The sequence below is a fragment of the Lepidochelys kempii genome, chromosome 2, assembly GCF_965140285.1.
Source record: "Lepidochelys kempii isolate rLepKem1 chromosome 2, rLepKem1.hap1, whole genome shotgun sequence".
NCBI classification, from domain to species: domain Eukaryota; kingdom Metazoa; phylum Chordata; order Testudines; family Cheloniidae; genus Lepidochelys; species Lepidochelys kempii.
The window spans coordinates 104,896,927-104,913,203 of NC_136381.1; the positions used below are offsets into that span (position 1 = coordinate 104,896,927).

Consider the following 16,277-nt stretch of genomic DNA (forward strand, 5'->3'; position numbering starts at 1 on the left):
TATGAGATCAAAGTTTTCTTTCACTCAGTTGTTCACAAACGGTCACCCAATAAGGAGTCTACATTTTTAAGTTTCTAGTTTGTAATTTTTAATATCATTTTATTTATTTTCACATGAGTAGAAGTCATATATAAGAATGAACAGCCAATATGAAAAAAAAAATCACAGAAGGTACCATTAAATAGTAAAAATAGTTAATTAACAAAAATGTGTGAACTAGACTGCCAGAAATTATTACACACAAATTCAAACTATTTTCCCTATCTTTGGTGGTTTTGATGTGTGTCAGTTTCCCCCCTATACACTCCCAATAAACAACACTTTCCAAATTCGGTTAAAATAAGACATTGACATTGGTGGCATGCCTCATATAGTGATTTGCAAGAGACTGTGAAGATATAACTTATAATTGGGAGATTAATTTTTTTAATTAAAAATATCGTTGATTTATTTTTTAATGGAAGTCTCACTAATGGGCTCAATCAGTCCATTGGTAAATCTTTTAAGTTTCAAAAAAGGGTCTTATGTCACTTATTACTGAATCTTTACGTGACAAGTGGTGCCAGATCCTTGTTCCCTATAAATACTGCCCCAAAAGCCACAGAACAGGGAGTGATGAAACAAGCCAATGAGCCTGCAGTGATCAGACAGAATACGTCTTAGATCATCAGCAGTTACAGACAGATCCAAAGACCAATGCAGCCAATGGCAAGACTCCCACTGACGTCAGTGGGCTTTGGATTACGTCGCTGGTACCACAGTGATAGATGCTGTGTTTAAAAAAAATTTTTTAAAAAAAGTAAAATGGGTCTTTTCCTGGAACTTTAAAGAGTTTGAAATGGTGACAGTTAGATGATGACAGAGCCTAGCAACTTTGTACAACAGCCAGGTAATGGAAGGAAGACAAAGGCTGGGAATGAGGCCAGAGGGAAATCATATTTTGTGAAAGGTGACTGACAAGGGGAGATGTCTATTGCTTTCAGGAAGATTAATTTGTCAGCATTTGGGGTGACATCAAGGACGGAAGTCAGACCTGTAGCCCGTTCTTCATCTAGATCCAATGTGAACAACGATAGCAGAATGTTTAAAAGGTTATTTTACAAACCGCCACCACCAGTGTGGATCAGATCCTCAGTGGATGTAAATCAATGTAGCATGACTGACTTCCATGCCACTGTGGCACCTTACATCAGCCAAGGATCTAGCCCTATGACTGCTCTATCACACAGTAAAAACTCAAGGACATTAGAAAATTCTTCCAGAAATGTTCAGGGATTCTCCCCGTGCCCCACCTCAAACACAAACACACACCAATTTAAACAAACAAATAGCTTACCTCATTCCGTCTGTCGATCTGTTCTGATAGTTACGGTAAAGCTGTGGAACACCTAACATGGCCTCAGTGAACACAGCCAGGAAACCCAGTGTTTCCACAAAGAGAAATGAGTCAAGAGAGAGGTAAGTGATGTATCCTGTCACCCCCGTGAAAGTCAGAACACACTGCACGTAGTCTGTAAACTTGCTCCAGTGCCAAAAATAGTTCAAGTCAAAATCTGAAATAGAATATTAAAAAAAAAAATAAGAATTTTCCCAACTCACTTCATTAATCTCTCTCAGAATCTTTAACACGTGGAACTAACAACTGGAAAGCATAAGAGTCATTATCATCCTTCATGTAAGGGATTAAATAAAGGTGGGAGGGGGGAAAAAACCCCAAAGCCTAACGTTAAAAATGGAAAAGCTTGATCAGTGGATGTGCCTGCTCAGGAAACGAAGAGGAAACAAGGATTTCCCACCCTTCAACGTGCTTCCAAAATTGGCTTTTACTGAAATCCTTGCCCCTTGGGGAGTAAACAAGAAATGTAGAGGACCTGTCTGGCGATTACTAGTTGTAGAACATCAACACAGATTCGTACAACACCACACAATACAAAGGCTCTGCCCCAAAACACTTACAATCTAAGAGCTTTCCAATTCAAGGTCATGGTCCTTAACTTTGAGGCACTCACACTCCTGGGACACCTAAAAAGTTGACTGAAGCTCTGGGACAAAGACTGTGGTAGACAACTCTGCTCCTCAAGCACAATGGACCTATCTACAGCAAAGGTAAAAAGCTCATCTGTGCAGGAGACAGCTTTCTCGGGGGGCCAGCCCAAGCCTGCAAAATGAATTCCCACAGGAACCACCACAAACCTCACTAACCTTTCATTCCAAGTGTAAGATGCATTCCTTGGACCACCGAGCCTTTGCTAATAAAAACACAACTCAATGGAGATATATAGAGATATAGAGATAAAGATATAGAGGTATATATATTTGAGTCAACGCCAAAATAAAACACTGCAACTACACTATAAACACAACCTTTGCCCCTGGGGAGCACATTAGAGAAAGAATGAACAGCACAAGACAGATGTTATTCATATAACTTAAAGCACTACTGAAAGGCACTCGGATACCTCAGTGATAAGGTTGGTATAAAATAAAAGACGAATACAATCAACGACAATGGCTTTATTGCAAAACAATAATAATGGAACCACCAAAATGAAAGCTCTAAACTAAGGACTCACTTGTAGCTGCTATTATAGCTTCTTCTACTCTACTACTATTAAAAAAAAAAAAAAGGGGGGGGAGGAGGGTTAAAATACACTTGCTTCATAAGAACTTGATCCCCTTACTCATCAAAAGAGTGGACCATATAATGGCTGAGCTACTTGAAGCAGCCAAAACGCTCCAGGAAGCAACCAACCAGTTGTGGCCTTTGTTCACTTTCTCCCGCAGTGAAAGAATTTGAACCAAAAAAGCCACTCTACTAACAAGGCCAATCAACACCTTGTCTGACCCTGCAACATACCCAGGTGATCTGGATGCTCTTTAAAAAACACTTTCTGTAAATTCAGGTTAAACCCATCATCACATCAGCCTCTGCATCCAGCAAGTTAACTTCATCCAGCCAAAACAAAATGAAACAGGAAAGCAGGTTGGATTCCAGCCCAGCTGTAGCATAACCATGTTTGACTAGAAAATACATTAGTGTGCTATGACCAAGAACTGAATTTAACAGCCTATTGCAGAGCCATTCACAAAGCAAAAGTGACCCAAATCCTTGAAAAGCAGAACTACAAATGGCCTTTAAACGCAACCCAACAACATCCTCTCACCAGGTTTTTTTTAGACAATGCTGGCAATTCATTGACGTTCAGCCCTTAGAAATTATAGAAATTTTGATTTAATTCAGACTCTCTGCTAAAGCCTGTAGGACAGAATATCCAACCAGTGCCTGGAAAGTTTCCATTTACTTTCCAATAAATACCCCTCCAACTCAATATGTAATATTCAAAAGGTGTCCATGTAAATACTTGAACTCTATCAGAAAGCAGCAGCTGTAGCTCAGAACACTCCCATACACTACCAGACCCAAAGGGACTTTGACAGCTCTTGAAATTCATCATCTAGTTACACTACTCTGAATCTTGGACTCCGCATCTATTTCTTTTCTTATTGGTTGTACTGCCCTTTTCTGGTGTAGCTTCCTTGGGCTTCTCTCCTACTACTGCCCACCCTCTTTTGCCAGGCCTCACCTCCATACACTGTGTGTATGTGTGCGTGGGGGGGGGGATTGGTTCCCCCCCCCACTCCATTCCCCCTCTTTCCTCCTACTCTCAGAGTCCTTTCCTACAGTTCCACCCCCACGGTGAACCTGAATGCCTATCTAACTTTTACAATATAAACTAAATAGCTAAAAGCTATTTAACTAACAAACATAAAAAATTAAAAAACACAACTTACAAACCCATCAGAATGCATGCACCACTCTAACACCTCCACTCAATTAATAAAAGCATCCCAAAGTCGTGATAGCACTTAAGCACGCACTTCACTTTAAGCATATACTTAATTCCCATTGAAGGCAATGTAACTGATGCACACGCTTGAGAGCTGTTGTGAACAGAAATGGACACGCTCAAGTGCTTTCCTGAATCAGGGCCTAAGCAACAATACAACCTTGTAATAATGATTTACTTAACACCTGTCCTCCAGGGGTGCCTGAACAATTTATATAGTGGGGGTGCTGAGAGCCATTAAACCCTGTATCTAACGGAAACCAGTTCAAACCACGGATGCGGCAGCACCACCAGCACCCCTAGTTCCAGCACCTATGCTGTCATCTGAGAATATTATGAAGTAATTTTCCTAGCTTGCATACTATATAAATAAAAATGTATAGATGAAGAAACTGTGGTACAAGTAGTTAAGTGACTTTATCCAAGGTGTCAGAGTAAGTTAGCAGCAGAATTGGCATAGAATCCAGGTCTCCTGACTCCTAGTCTCTTGCTCAAACCATCATTAGGCTATACAGGGCCTAGATTTCACGACTGTAGGTTCTGAGTAATTTCTAAATTTCAGCTACAACTAGCCTGGTAATGTTTTACTGAACAGAGGGTGGGAGAGAGGGAAGACAAGAACAATTATAACCTTGATAACTACAGAAAAAAAAAATCTGAATTCAGTTAAAAACAATCCAATCAGTAATTGCTCTATTTAACGGACATATATTGTATCAAAAGAGACTTCTGCATTTGGAAAATAAATGATAAACTTCTGCATCACCCTGACAATGGCAGTACTTTTTCCAGAAACAAGTAGAAATTGATTGGACTTCTAAAAAAATGTTAAGAAGATAATGTCACATTTGCTTCTTGTTTTTCATATGGATGCTAGTTTTGCCGGCCCTTACTTGGATTGTTAAACTAGTGTTTTGTCTTATAATAGGTTTCAGATGTTTTGCAAGGCAGCCTGTTTTAGCCAAAGCTATCTGCCCTAGTAATTGGTTTCAGATGCTCAAGAAAGGTCGGAAATAAAACAAATCAATTTAAGGCTGGAAATAAAGTTGTGAAGTATTCCTTCTGAGTGTCACCCTTCTCCAGGAGGTGCCAACTATGTTAGATGAAATCATTATACCTTTCATAGCAAAATAGATTACTGTTGAGCTAACTGACCTGATACAGTGTGACAGGATGAGGACTTCAACTGGTCTCCTACCACATCCTTAACAATCTATCCCACCTTGTATTTAGCTTGAAGATTCTAGATAGCTTCTCCAGACTGGAGAAAGAGCTCTGACGCTCAAAAGCTTGTCCCTTCCAGCAGCAGAAGTTGATCATATAAAATACATTACCTCACTCACTCACTCAGTCTCTCTCAAAGACTAATTGATCTTAAAGTGACCTACAAAGGTTTTTTTATTATTATTTTATTTTTAATTAAGTTGGTATCTTTTTTAACCCCTCCTTTGATAATGTATGAAGAGGGCCACAAAAGACTTTTTTTTTTTTTAGGGATGGGTTTTCTGCTTTTTTAAAATTACAACTATCATGAATGTGAGCTCATGTGACTTAACTGAAAAGACAAGATTATAATTAAACCAAAGCCTCAATTTTGAACTGTGACTAAAAATCCTTTCCCCTAATTGTTTATCTTTCAGTCTCTAATGTCACCATTTCACTGTTCTCTAGTTGCCATAGTCTTCCACAATAAATAGATCACGAATATTGAAGATATAGAACACAAAACAAAAAAACAGGCTTTCGCCACTTATTTGAGTCACCTGTAAAACACACTAATGCAACACTTTCTACAGCTGCCTTAATGCTCCACGTTAAACAAGGTGTTTATTACATTCCTTGAAATAGGACTGTATTGCTTGTGAAAGATGCTGGCTTGTCTTTTTTGTCCACAAAACCGGTACAAGGACAGCACCGGTACAATATGAACTACCCCCATTGCTTTCCCAATATGCCTCAACCGTAACCTGGACAGATCACCTCTGCCAATTAAGTCTTTAGCTCCTATGTCAAAGCTGACAGCAAAGGTGATTTGCATCACGTGGACTTGTGATCAAACTCATCAGATGTAGGCCACTGAACAATCAGATCGTAACTTTCTGTCACTACTGACCTGCACTAGATTTGAACTGACGATGTAAAAATGAAAGGTTCTGTAACATATTACCAGCTCCCAATGCTATTTAATCCAATAAACTGGTTACATTTCTAACATGTTAATCCATTGATGGAAGAGACACTTATATTGGAAAATCCTATTAATACTATAGGGAGTTTGCTGCAGAAGTCCTTTATGCAATGATGAGAGTATTTGTGGGTGGAGATAGAGGAGAACAGGTTGCCATGCCTACTCTGGGATTCACATCAAATGTGTGTCATCTGTAACACTGAAAGAAGGGATGGAATAACCAGATTTAGTATTATCAGAGCCAACACAAAAGTGGAAAATTCAAGGTTAAGATTAAATGTGAAGTGTCAGAATGACCCCAGGAAAACTACACAACATCTGTTTCCACTAGGATGTTGGCATCAAACTTCTTACAGAGCTCTTAAAACAAAACAAAAACTCAAGTCATACTTTGGTCATGAAAAGTTTTCCAGCAAGTTAGTCGTTCCATTAATTCCTTCTGAGAAGCTGTGAAAAGGAAGACTAAGACAGTGTAATAAGAAAGCAAAAATCAAAAGCCACTGGAAATTTGGCTTCATGTAGTTGTGAGGCTGAAGTGCACTTGTCACTCCTTTGCCCCATTTCATAACGGGGCATATGCCTCGAGGCTATGCCATTATTGAGTCTTTCTTTCCAGAAGGCTCAAGAAGATAACAAAAATCTTGGCTGCTGGGAAGAGGAGGAAGAAAAGGAAATCAGAAGGCAGTTACTGCTGCAGCAACATTTCTGGCTGGCTGGCTCCAAGTCAACTAACCCTGTCACAGGATTTTAGTAGTTGGTCAGAGAGAGACTGACACAAAAAGAGAAGGGTGCTGAACTGGTCTTTAACTTTGGGAATGTGGGAACATAGCGCAAAAGGATAATTGGGAGTTGGCCCAAATGAAGCCTGGGTAATTTTACTCTTGCATTGATATAAACAGCCAGGGCCGGATTATGACATTCTGAGGCGCTAAAGCAGGGGTGGGCAAACTGCGGCCCATCAGGGCTTTGGATCTGGCCCGCAGGATTGCTCCCATGGTGCTGCAGGCCCCACGTCGCTCTCAGAAGTGGCCGGCACCACGCCGCTGCAGGGCAGGGAGCAGAGGTCTCCATGTGTTGTCCTTGCCTCCAGGCACCGCCCCCCGCAGCTCCCATTGGCTGGGAACAGGGAACCGCGGCCAAGGGGAACTTCAGGGGAAGTACCTGGAGGCGCGGCAAGGACAGTGCATGTAGCCCTGTGCCCCCCTTCCCCGGGGCCGCGCAGGGACATGGCTCCGGCTGCTTCCTGGAGCACAGCGGAGCGGACCAAAGCGGTGCGGCGCGGCACGGCACGGCGTGGGGTGGGGTGGGGCGGGGCAGGGCCACGGCCAGGGCCAGGGAGCCTGCCTTGGCTCCAGTGCGCGTTGCTGCCACCCTGGAACCACTTTAGGTAAGCGGCTCTGCGCCGGAGCCCAAATCCCTCCTGCACCCCAGCCCCCAACTCCCTGCCCGAAGCCCCCTGCCTGCATCTCGCACCCCTCCTGCAACCCAACCCCCTGCCTGCAGCTCATACCCTTCCTGCATCCCAACCCCCTGCCCTAAGCCCCCTGCCGCACCCCGCACCCCTCCTGCACCCCAACCCCCTGCCCTGAGCCCCATCGCACCCCGCACCTCTCCTGCACCCCAACCCCCCCTGAGCTCCCTCCCGCAGTCCACACCCCTCCTGCACCCTGCTCTGAGCCCCCTCCTGCACCCCAACCCTCTTCCCTGAGCCCCCTCATACACCCCACACCCTCCTCTGCCCCAATCTCTTGCCCTAAACCCGTTCCTGCACAACACACCTGCTCCCACACCCCTCACTCCCTCCCGCACCCCAACCCCCTGCCCTGCATACAATTTCCCCACCCAGATGTGGCCCTCGGCCCAAAAAGTTTGCCCACGCCTGCTCTAAACTATGTCAAGTGTAAGAGGCCCCATACCATAAAATTGAATGTATTATTTTCACAGAAAGGACATTGTATATATGAAAATATAAAGCTTTTGTGTTTATATATTCAAAGGTGAAGTTGTAAAAATAGAATAATCTTCATTTTCAGCAGCCCTCTCTGTAACGATGACATGACAGAAATAAATTTTAGACCAATTATTTGAATTAACTGCGTATGTAAGTAAAGTAGAAGTAAACAATACAATATAAAAAAATACAACATAAAAAAATACAGTACATAATACAATTTACTAGAAGAGTTCTCAGGAAATTTTTCTTCTCTGTTGGGGCATCTAAATTATGAAATTCCTTGTCTGAATATACAGTGAGACTCAGAAGATATAAGATAGCAATAGAGGATATAGGATGCAGATAACCCACAAGCTTAAAGCTCAACTATTAGTTATATTGATATGAATTACACTCAGGTAATAAGCAAGCCATCAGAAACAGGAGGTGCTGAAGCCAATGACCCAGGCTCAGGGTAGTGGAGCGGGGGTCTCACCCTTGTAAAAGTGGAATTCTGGGGCCTAGCACTAAAGGAACACACTCCCAGGACGGACTGTATAAAGGTCAGAGGCATTGCATACTCTGTAAATGCGTGACAGGTGCAGAGACTTACAAACCATTTAACAATGTGGAGGCTGGAAGGCACACAGGAATCATATCATATGAGACTAATGTTTCAGAAAGCTCAGAATGCTGCCTTTGCCACCAAGCAAATGCTTCAGAGGAAGCTGCAAACAAACAAAAAGGCCCACACCTTTCCCCGTATCTCCTCGACTGGGCAGTTGTGGAATGGCCTATCCAAAGGGGATATTAAACACAAAAAAGAATCTTACAAGAAGTGAAAGACTGGAGAAATGACCAGGGAAGAGTATAAAAATATTGCTCAGGCATACAGGAGTGAAATCAGGAAGGCCAAATCACACTTGGGAGTTGCAGCTAGCAAGAGATGTTAAGAGTAACAAAAAGGGTTTCTTCAGGTATGTTAGCAACAAGAAGAAAGTCAAGGAAAGTGTGGACCCCTTACTGAATGAGGGAGGCAACCTAGTGACAGAGGATGTGGAAAAAGCTAATGTATTCCATGCCTTTTTTTTGCCTCTGTCTCCACGAACAAGGTCAGCTCCCAGACTACTGCACTGGGAAACATAACATGGGGAGCAGGTGACCAGCCCTCTGTGGAGAAAGAAGTGGTTCAGGACTATTTAGAAAAGCTGGACGAGCACAAGTCCATGGGGCCAGACGCGCTGCATCCAAGGGTGCTAAAGGAGTTGGCGGATGTGATTGCAGAGCCATTGGCCATTGTCTTTGAAAACTCATGGCGATCGGGGGAGGTCCCAGAAGACTGGAAAAAGGCTAATGAAGTGCCCATCTTTAAAAAAGGGAAGAAGGAGGATCTGAGGAACTACGGGCCAGTCAGCCTCACCTCAGTCCCTGGAAAAAATCATGGAGCAGGTCCTCAAGGAATCCATTTTGAAGCACTTAGAGGAGAGGAAAGTGATCAGGAACAGTCAGCACGGATTCACCAAGGGCAAGTCATGCCTGACTAATCTAATTGCCTTCTATGACGAGATAACTGGCTCTGTGGATGAGGGGAAAGCAGTGGATGTGATATTCCTTGACTTTAGCGAAGCTTTTGATACAGTCTCTCGCATTATTCTTGCCAGCAAGTTAAAGAAGTATGGGCTGGATGAATGGACTCTAAGGTGGATAGAAAGCTGGCTAGATCGTCGGGCTCAATGGGTAGTGATCAATGGCTCCATGTCTAGTTGGCAGTCGGTATCAAGCGGAGTGCCCCAAGGGTCAGTCCTGGAACCAGTTTTGTTCAATATCTTCATTAATGATCTGGAGGATGGCGTGGACTGCACCCTCAGCAAGTTTGCAGATGACACTACACTTGGAGAAGTGGAAGATACGCTGGAGGGTAGGGATAGGATACAGAGGGACCTACACAAATTAGAGGATTGAGCCAAAAGAAATCTGATGAGGTTCAACAAAGACAAGTGCTGAGTCCTGCACTTAGGACCGAAGAATCCCATGCACTGCTACACACTAGGGATCGAATGGCTAGGCAGCAGCTCTGCAGAAAAGGACCTAGGGTTACAGTGGATGAGAACCTGGATATGAGTCAACAGTGTGCCCCTGTTGCCAAGAAGGCCAGTGCCATTTTGGGATGTATAAGTAGGGGCATTGCCAGCAGATCGAGGGACGTGATCGTTCCCCTCTATTCGACACTGGTGAGGCCTCATCTGGAGTACTGTGTCCAGTTTTGGGCCCCACACTAAAAGAAGGATGTGGAAAAATTGGAAAGCATCCAGCGGAGGGCATCAAAAATGATTAGGGGACTGGAACACATGACTTATGAGAAGAGGCTGAGGAAACTGTGATTGTTTAGTCTGCAGAAGAGAAGAATGAGGGGGGATTTGATAGCTGCTTTCAACTACCTGAAAGCGGGTTCCAAAGGGGATGGATCTAGCCTGTTCTCAGTGGTAGCAGATGACAGAACAAGGAGTAATGGTCTCAAGATGCAGTGGGGGAGGTTTAGGTTGTATATTAAGAAAAACTTTTTCACTAGGAGGGTGGTGAAGCACTGGAATGCGTTACCTAGGGAGTTGGTGGAATCTCCTTCCTTAGAGGTTTTTAAGGTGAGGCTTGACAAAGCCCTGGCTGGGATGATTTAGTCGGGGATTGGTCCTGCTTTGAGAAGGGGGTTGGACTAGATGGCCTCCTGAGGTCCCTGCCAACCCTGATATTCTATGATTCTATTTTGTCCTAATCAGTCAGTGGTTAGCTTATGAGATTGTATAAGTTTATAAACACACACAAACACAAACGGAGTGCAATTGGGGGAGTGTCTACTCTGTTTTTGAAACCTATGAAATTCTAGGCCTCAATGATATCACATGGCAACAAGTTCCACAGGCCAATTATGGGTTGTGTAAAAACAAAAAAAAAAACAAAAAAAAACCACACACTACTTTTTGGATCATTTTTTAAATGATCAAATTTTCAAATGAAACCTTTCATTTTCACTGAACACCCCATTGTTCTTGCATTAAGAGATGTGTGCTCTTACTACACCCTTGCTTACTTCTCTAGATCATTCAATTATTTTGTACACCTCTTATATTCCTTCTTATTTGTAGCACATTGACTTGTCAACAGGCTCATGACTCAGTATTAAATATTTACATCACAGTAGCACCCACAGACCCAGTCTGCACTGTTGTGCAGTGCAGAGGTGCTGGAACAATTTGTATACTGGGGGTGCTGAGAGCCATTGAACCAAACTGTAAAACCCATATATGGTGGAAATCACTTCAAGCCAGGGGTGCAGCAGCACCCCTAGTTCCAGCGCCCATGGTGCAGAGACTGTACAAATAGATATAGACATGGTCCATGCCCTATAATCCAAGATGAAGGACAAGATATAGAAGGTGAGGAAGTCTATCAAATAGCTATATGCACACACATTTATTATATATATTAAAAACAGTATATTTTAATAATAAAATACATTTGTATTAACATTCCTATTTGATGCTCAGCTGCCTGACCCTGACCCCTCTCAATCTATCCACTGTATGTTGGCTGATTTCTTGCAGGCATTATGATAGAAGAGGATTTTGAGCAGGAGTGGCAGAAGGTCCCTAAAAGTGGGAGGGCCTCACCGGTGCCCAAACCATGGCCCTGCCCCCCACGCCTCCCCTTCCCCTGGAGACCCCACCCCCGCTCACTCCTCTCCGCCCCCTCCCACCCCAGTGGCTCATCCTTATAGTTGGTAAAAAATGGGAGGGTATAGCCCACCCACTTTTAAAAGTGGAGGAGCCATGGCCCTCTGCCCCTCCCAGTTCCAGCGCCTTGGATCTGGAGAAGGGATGTGAAGGAGGTGAGAGTAGCAGTCTTACAGGTCTAATTAGGGAAGCCGTTCCATGTGTAAGGGTCACAATGGAAGGAACCACAGAGAGGCTTGTGGGAGGAGCAGACGTGAAGGTGGTCAAGGCTAGCATTGCTGGTGGAGCAGCAGGGATGCAGCAAGATTTATCAGTGACACCTCATCCTTACCTAAGGGTTTTGCACAGCTCCCATCACCGTAGGATCTAATAGAGGGCCTTCAATTAGCAGAGTTCGGTTCATGCAGCGACTTATGAATTGGAAATAGAGTTTTTTTTTAAAAGCACTGTGAGTTCAGTGAGAAATAACTCATAAAAATCTTCCTTGAAATGGAATCCCCCCCCACCTCAACGGCAAGGCATGAAATGCAGTTAACAACCCTGCTCTGGGTGCTCTAGTGACAGGTTACTAGGCAATATACCAGATACAGTAGAGTTGTGAGAGAGAGCTCGGCTTAAGAGGGTTGGAGAAGTCCAAGTTTAATTGTTGCCAAGTGGTCTGTGATGGCCTTAATAGTGCTCATCAGCCGCAGAAACAGCTAAGTAGCTGTCTTTAAAAAAAAAAAAAGAAGAAGAAAAAAGAAAGCAAGCAGAATTAATGAGAAAAAAAGAGAGAGACAGTGAGCTTTAAAGTTTAAAAGAGTGATAAAAGCCAGCGGTACTTAGTGTGATCCCAAGTGTCCTTATAAATTATCCTGGATGAAGGAGGAAGTGATTAAACTCACTCCTTGAACAAGAAAGAGAAATTAGAGTTTTAGCACCAAAGCTTTTTATAGCTCTGAACTGTACTCATCTTTCCTCTGAAACTCCCTCCTCTCCCACAAATCCTCTGCAACTGCTAATGCCACCATCATCCTCCCCCCAGTCTCTCAGGCCTACAATCTGCGAGTCACGGTCACCTCTATCTATTTTATGTGCCCCTATCACTGTAATATCTGAGTGCCTCCCAACCTTTAATTTATTTATCCTCACAACACCCTTGTGCAGCAGGGCAGTGCTGTTAATCCCATTTTACAGATGAACAACTGAGACACAGAGAGGCTAAGTGACTTGACCAAGAAGTCTGTCCCAGATTTCTTCCTCTCAGTCGGCATCCACATCCAGCTGTTCCTAAACTGCTTCTCCCTCCACAGTACTTCTAAGGCATAGATGCTATTGATATTTTTACCCTAAGTGACTTAAGAGTCTAAATTCCACTTTCAAAAGTGCCCTAAAGCAGTGCTTCCCAAATTGTGGGTCAGGGTCTAGGCAGGTTGCATGTGCCCTAGAGGTGCTCTCCCCTGCGCTCTCACTTCCCATGAGCAGCTGTATGGGAAATGGGATCCAGGCAGCAGCACCAGCAGAGAGGAAGTACCTCTGAGGCACACGCTGGGCAGGGACAGACTGCTGACCATCTGCTTACTAGCTCCCTCCAGCCACTCCCTCAACGCTGCTGCTGCTGCCTGGATCCCACTCCCCACACAGCTGCCTGCCACCCAGGGGAAGTGAGAGCAAGAGGGTGCAGACAGCAGCACAGGAGATGACTGGAGCCAGTGAGTGGACAGTCAGCAGCCAGGTAGCAATGGCGGCCCAGCTGCAGGGAGAGGGGTGTAGAGCTGGGACGGCAAGAGCAAGGGGTTTGAGGGAGCCAAGCAGGGGACATGGTGAGTCCCCAAAAAGGACAAATTTCAGAGTAACAGCCGTGTTAGTCTGTATTCGCAAAAAGAAAAGGAGTACTTGTGGCACCTTAGAGACTAACCAATTTATTTGAGCATGAGCTTTCGTGAGCTACAGCTCACTTCATCGGATGCATACAAAATGTAACTCATGGGTCACCTTAGTAAAAAAAGTTTGGAAATTTAAGGCACTTGGGATATTCACTGAAAGTCGATCAGACTTAAGTCTTGACTCGTGATTTCCGAATGCTTGGGACTGGCAATACTGGATTACTAAAACCTCCTCAGCACCACATCAGCCCCTTCCCCAAATCCATTCTGAATGCAGCTACCAGGATTCTTTTCTATGACCACATCACCCACCTCTTTGAATCTCTCCACTGGTGCCCCTTTTTCACCCCATCCAGTTCAAGTTCCTTGTCTTCACCTTCAAGACTCTTCACAACTCTGCCCCATCCCTATGGGGTGGCTCATCAATTATTGCATGGACTCCTACCCTCATTTGTTCACCAATAATATCAGCCTCATCTGCCCAGCTGTCAGCGTTGCACACCAATGTCTCCAAGCTTTCCTCAGTGCAGCCTCCCAAGCAACGGTATTATACCCTCCCTGATAGGTGAGCCACCAACACTCTCCTGCTTCACCTCTCCAATATCCATCTGCTGTGATGCCTACAAGTAACCAACTAATTAATGATGGCAAAGGGGCAAATAAGGGGCAGGTGGGGAGAGCTGGCACTTTAGTTACAATTAAAAAATTACAAGTGTATATATGGGCATAAAAATGGTATCTCTCATTGCATCCCTTTCTCACCCACCCTTCATATGTCACTTTTCTTATTTTAAGCCCTTTGGGGCAGGGACTGCCTTTGCACCTAGCACAGTGTTGTTGGAACTCAGTTTTAAAAATTAATAAATAAAATGCAATGACTACTGTTTGGCCAACTTGAAAACTTCACTTGGTCTGAAAATGTTTTACACCAAATGGTTTTACAAGAAATGCCTACAATTCATACAAAATAGAAAGAAAGTAGAGACAAAAAAAACTATTTTTTCAGTTTGTTTACTTTGTGCATTTGACAGCCAACTGTGTGTAGACAGCATCACTGTTTGCTTTGTACAAACTCTCAGTTTGCGTGGGTCTTTCACACAGCAAGAGGAGAGAAAAATCACTTTTTAAAATAGAAAAATTGACTGTAAAAAAAAAATCACAAAAATTGGCATGGGAACTTATAATTTCTGGAACTAGTTTTAGCTAATCTTTTAAAATTGACTAAATGTCCCTTTAAAACCACTTTAGTTATCCTTTTGAAAAAAAACTCATTGTTAGGATTATACTTTTGCTAATCCCAAATTTAGAAGCATGTTGTTGTAGTATGACAGAAGACAGAAAACACACAAACTATCTAAAGCAGATTGCACCTAAAACACTAAAAAATAAATAAATAAAAATCATTCAATAGTAATGCTGATGGTACAGCCTTTAAAAAACATCATGATGTTAAGCAAGAAAATCATGAAAGATTTTTGTTTAAACACAAAAGTAGTATTTAGAATGCTCATAACACAGACTAGAACTATCAGCTGGGCTTTTAGAAATGAGATGAGCTAACGTACCTGCCTAAGATTTAAAATATAAAACAGACCAATTCTGATTGTATATGCCAAGGGCATATAGACCCAGAGTATATTTTTCTTCATATTATTCACACTACATATAGCAACATAGCGTTTTTAGTTAAGTGAGGGGGTTTGGCAAGGGTTCTTTTTGGGGGGGAAGAGGGAGCCTACAGACAAAAGACCCAATACTGAGACAGTACAAAGGAATGAATTAAGTGCAGTATGACAGGCAACCTGGAACTATGAACCTCTTGCATCTTGTAGTTTTAAGCTGAAGCCATTTTTCCCATGAAAACGGTTTTAATTTATTTTAACCAGTACTAGTTGATCATTTGAAACCCCAGCAAAGTAGTGTCAGGCTTTGTTTACACTGGCAATTGAACGACAAAACTTTTGCTTTTCATAGGTGTTAACCCCCCACCGAAAGACAAAAATTTTGCCAACGACAAGCATCGGTGTGGACAACGCTGTCGGCAGGAGTGCTCTCACTGGGGTGGAAGTTTTTTTGTCGGCAGGAGAACTGACAAACAGCAGCTACACTGCATGACTTTTAGTGGCACAGCTATAGTGTCACAGCCATGTCGCTAAAAGCTGTGTAGCGTAGACATAACCTCAGATTAATATACTAAACACCTTGCACTTATTGATCAACTTTCATCCAGGGATCGCAATGAGTTTTACAGAGATGAACATGTCTCATCTCAAATTTTCCAGGTGTGGAAACTCTGGATCTGCACAGCGTTGGACTGCAGGCTACCTACACGGATGCCACAGTGCTATGTGCTCCTGAGGCTGTATGTCAAATATAGCCAGTTACTTCCAGAACCCAAGATGCCTAACCCGTGCTGTAACTGTCGGACAACATTGCCTCCTTTAAACTAGGAAAGCATGGGAAATGTGCTAACAATGTACGAGCCACTTACAAACTGAGGACTGTTCTCTTTTTGGTTTGTGAGTGAAACTTCCATTAATAGTAAAAGCGAACTGCAAACGTAACATAGTCAGCAATCCATTCTGTGATTGCTCTAGGTAAGCACTACCCACCACGCTGCCCCTATCCCCCCTCCTGGGGTGGTAATGCTGTGTGGCACAAACTGTGATACAAGAGCCAGAGAGCTAGATAATCTGTGCACAGCAGCCTCAAAGA

The 16,277-nt window shown here is 43.3% G+C and overlaps 1 protein-coding gene across 4 annotated transcripts in view; it reads right to left on the reverse strand.

Annotated features, from left to right (window-relative positions):
* SLC66A2 (solute carrier family 66 member 2) overlaps window positions 1–16,277 on the reverse strand; it is a 110,045-nt gene that overhangs the window by 38,799 nt on the left and 54,969 nt on the right. For 2 of the 4 annotated variants that reach the window (XM_073331843.2, XM_073331842.2), the window contains one exon: window positions 1,337–1,553. The exons of the other annotated variants lie outside the window; for them this stretch is intronic. In XM_073331843.2, the coding sequence (XP_073187944.2) occupies window positions 1,337–1,553 (217 nt within the window). The remainder of the gene's footprint in view (window positions 1–1,336; window positions 1,554–16,277) is intronic. 4 annotated transcript variants of the gene reach the window in all.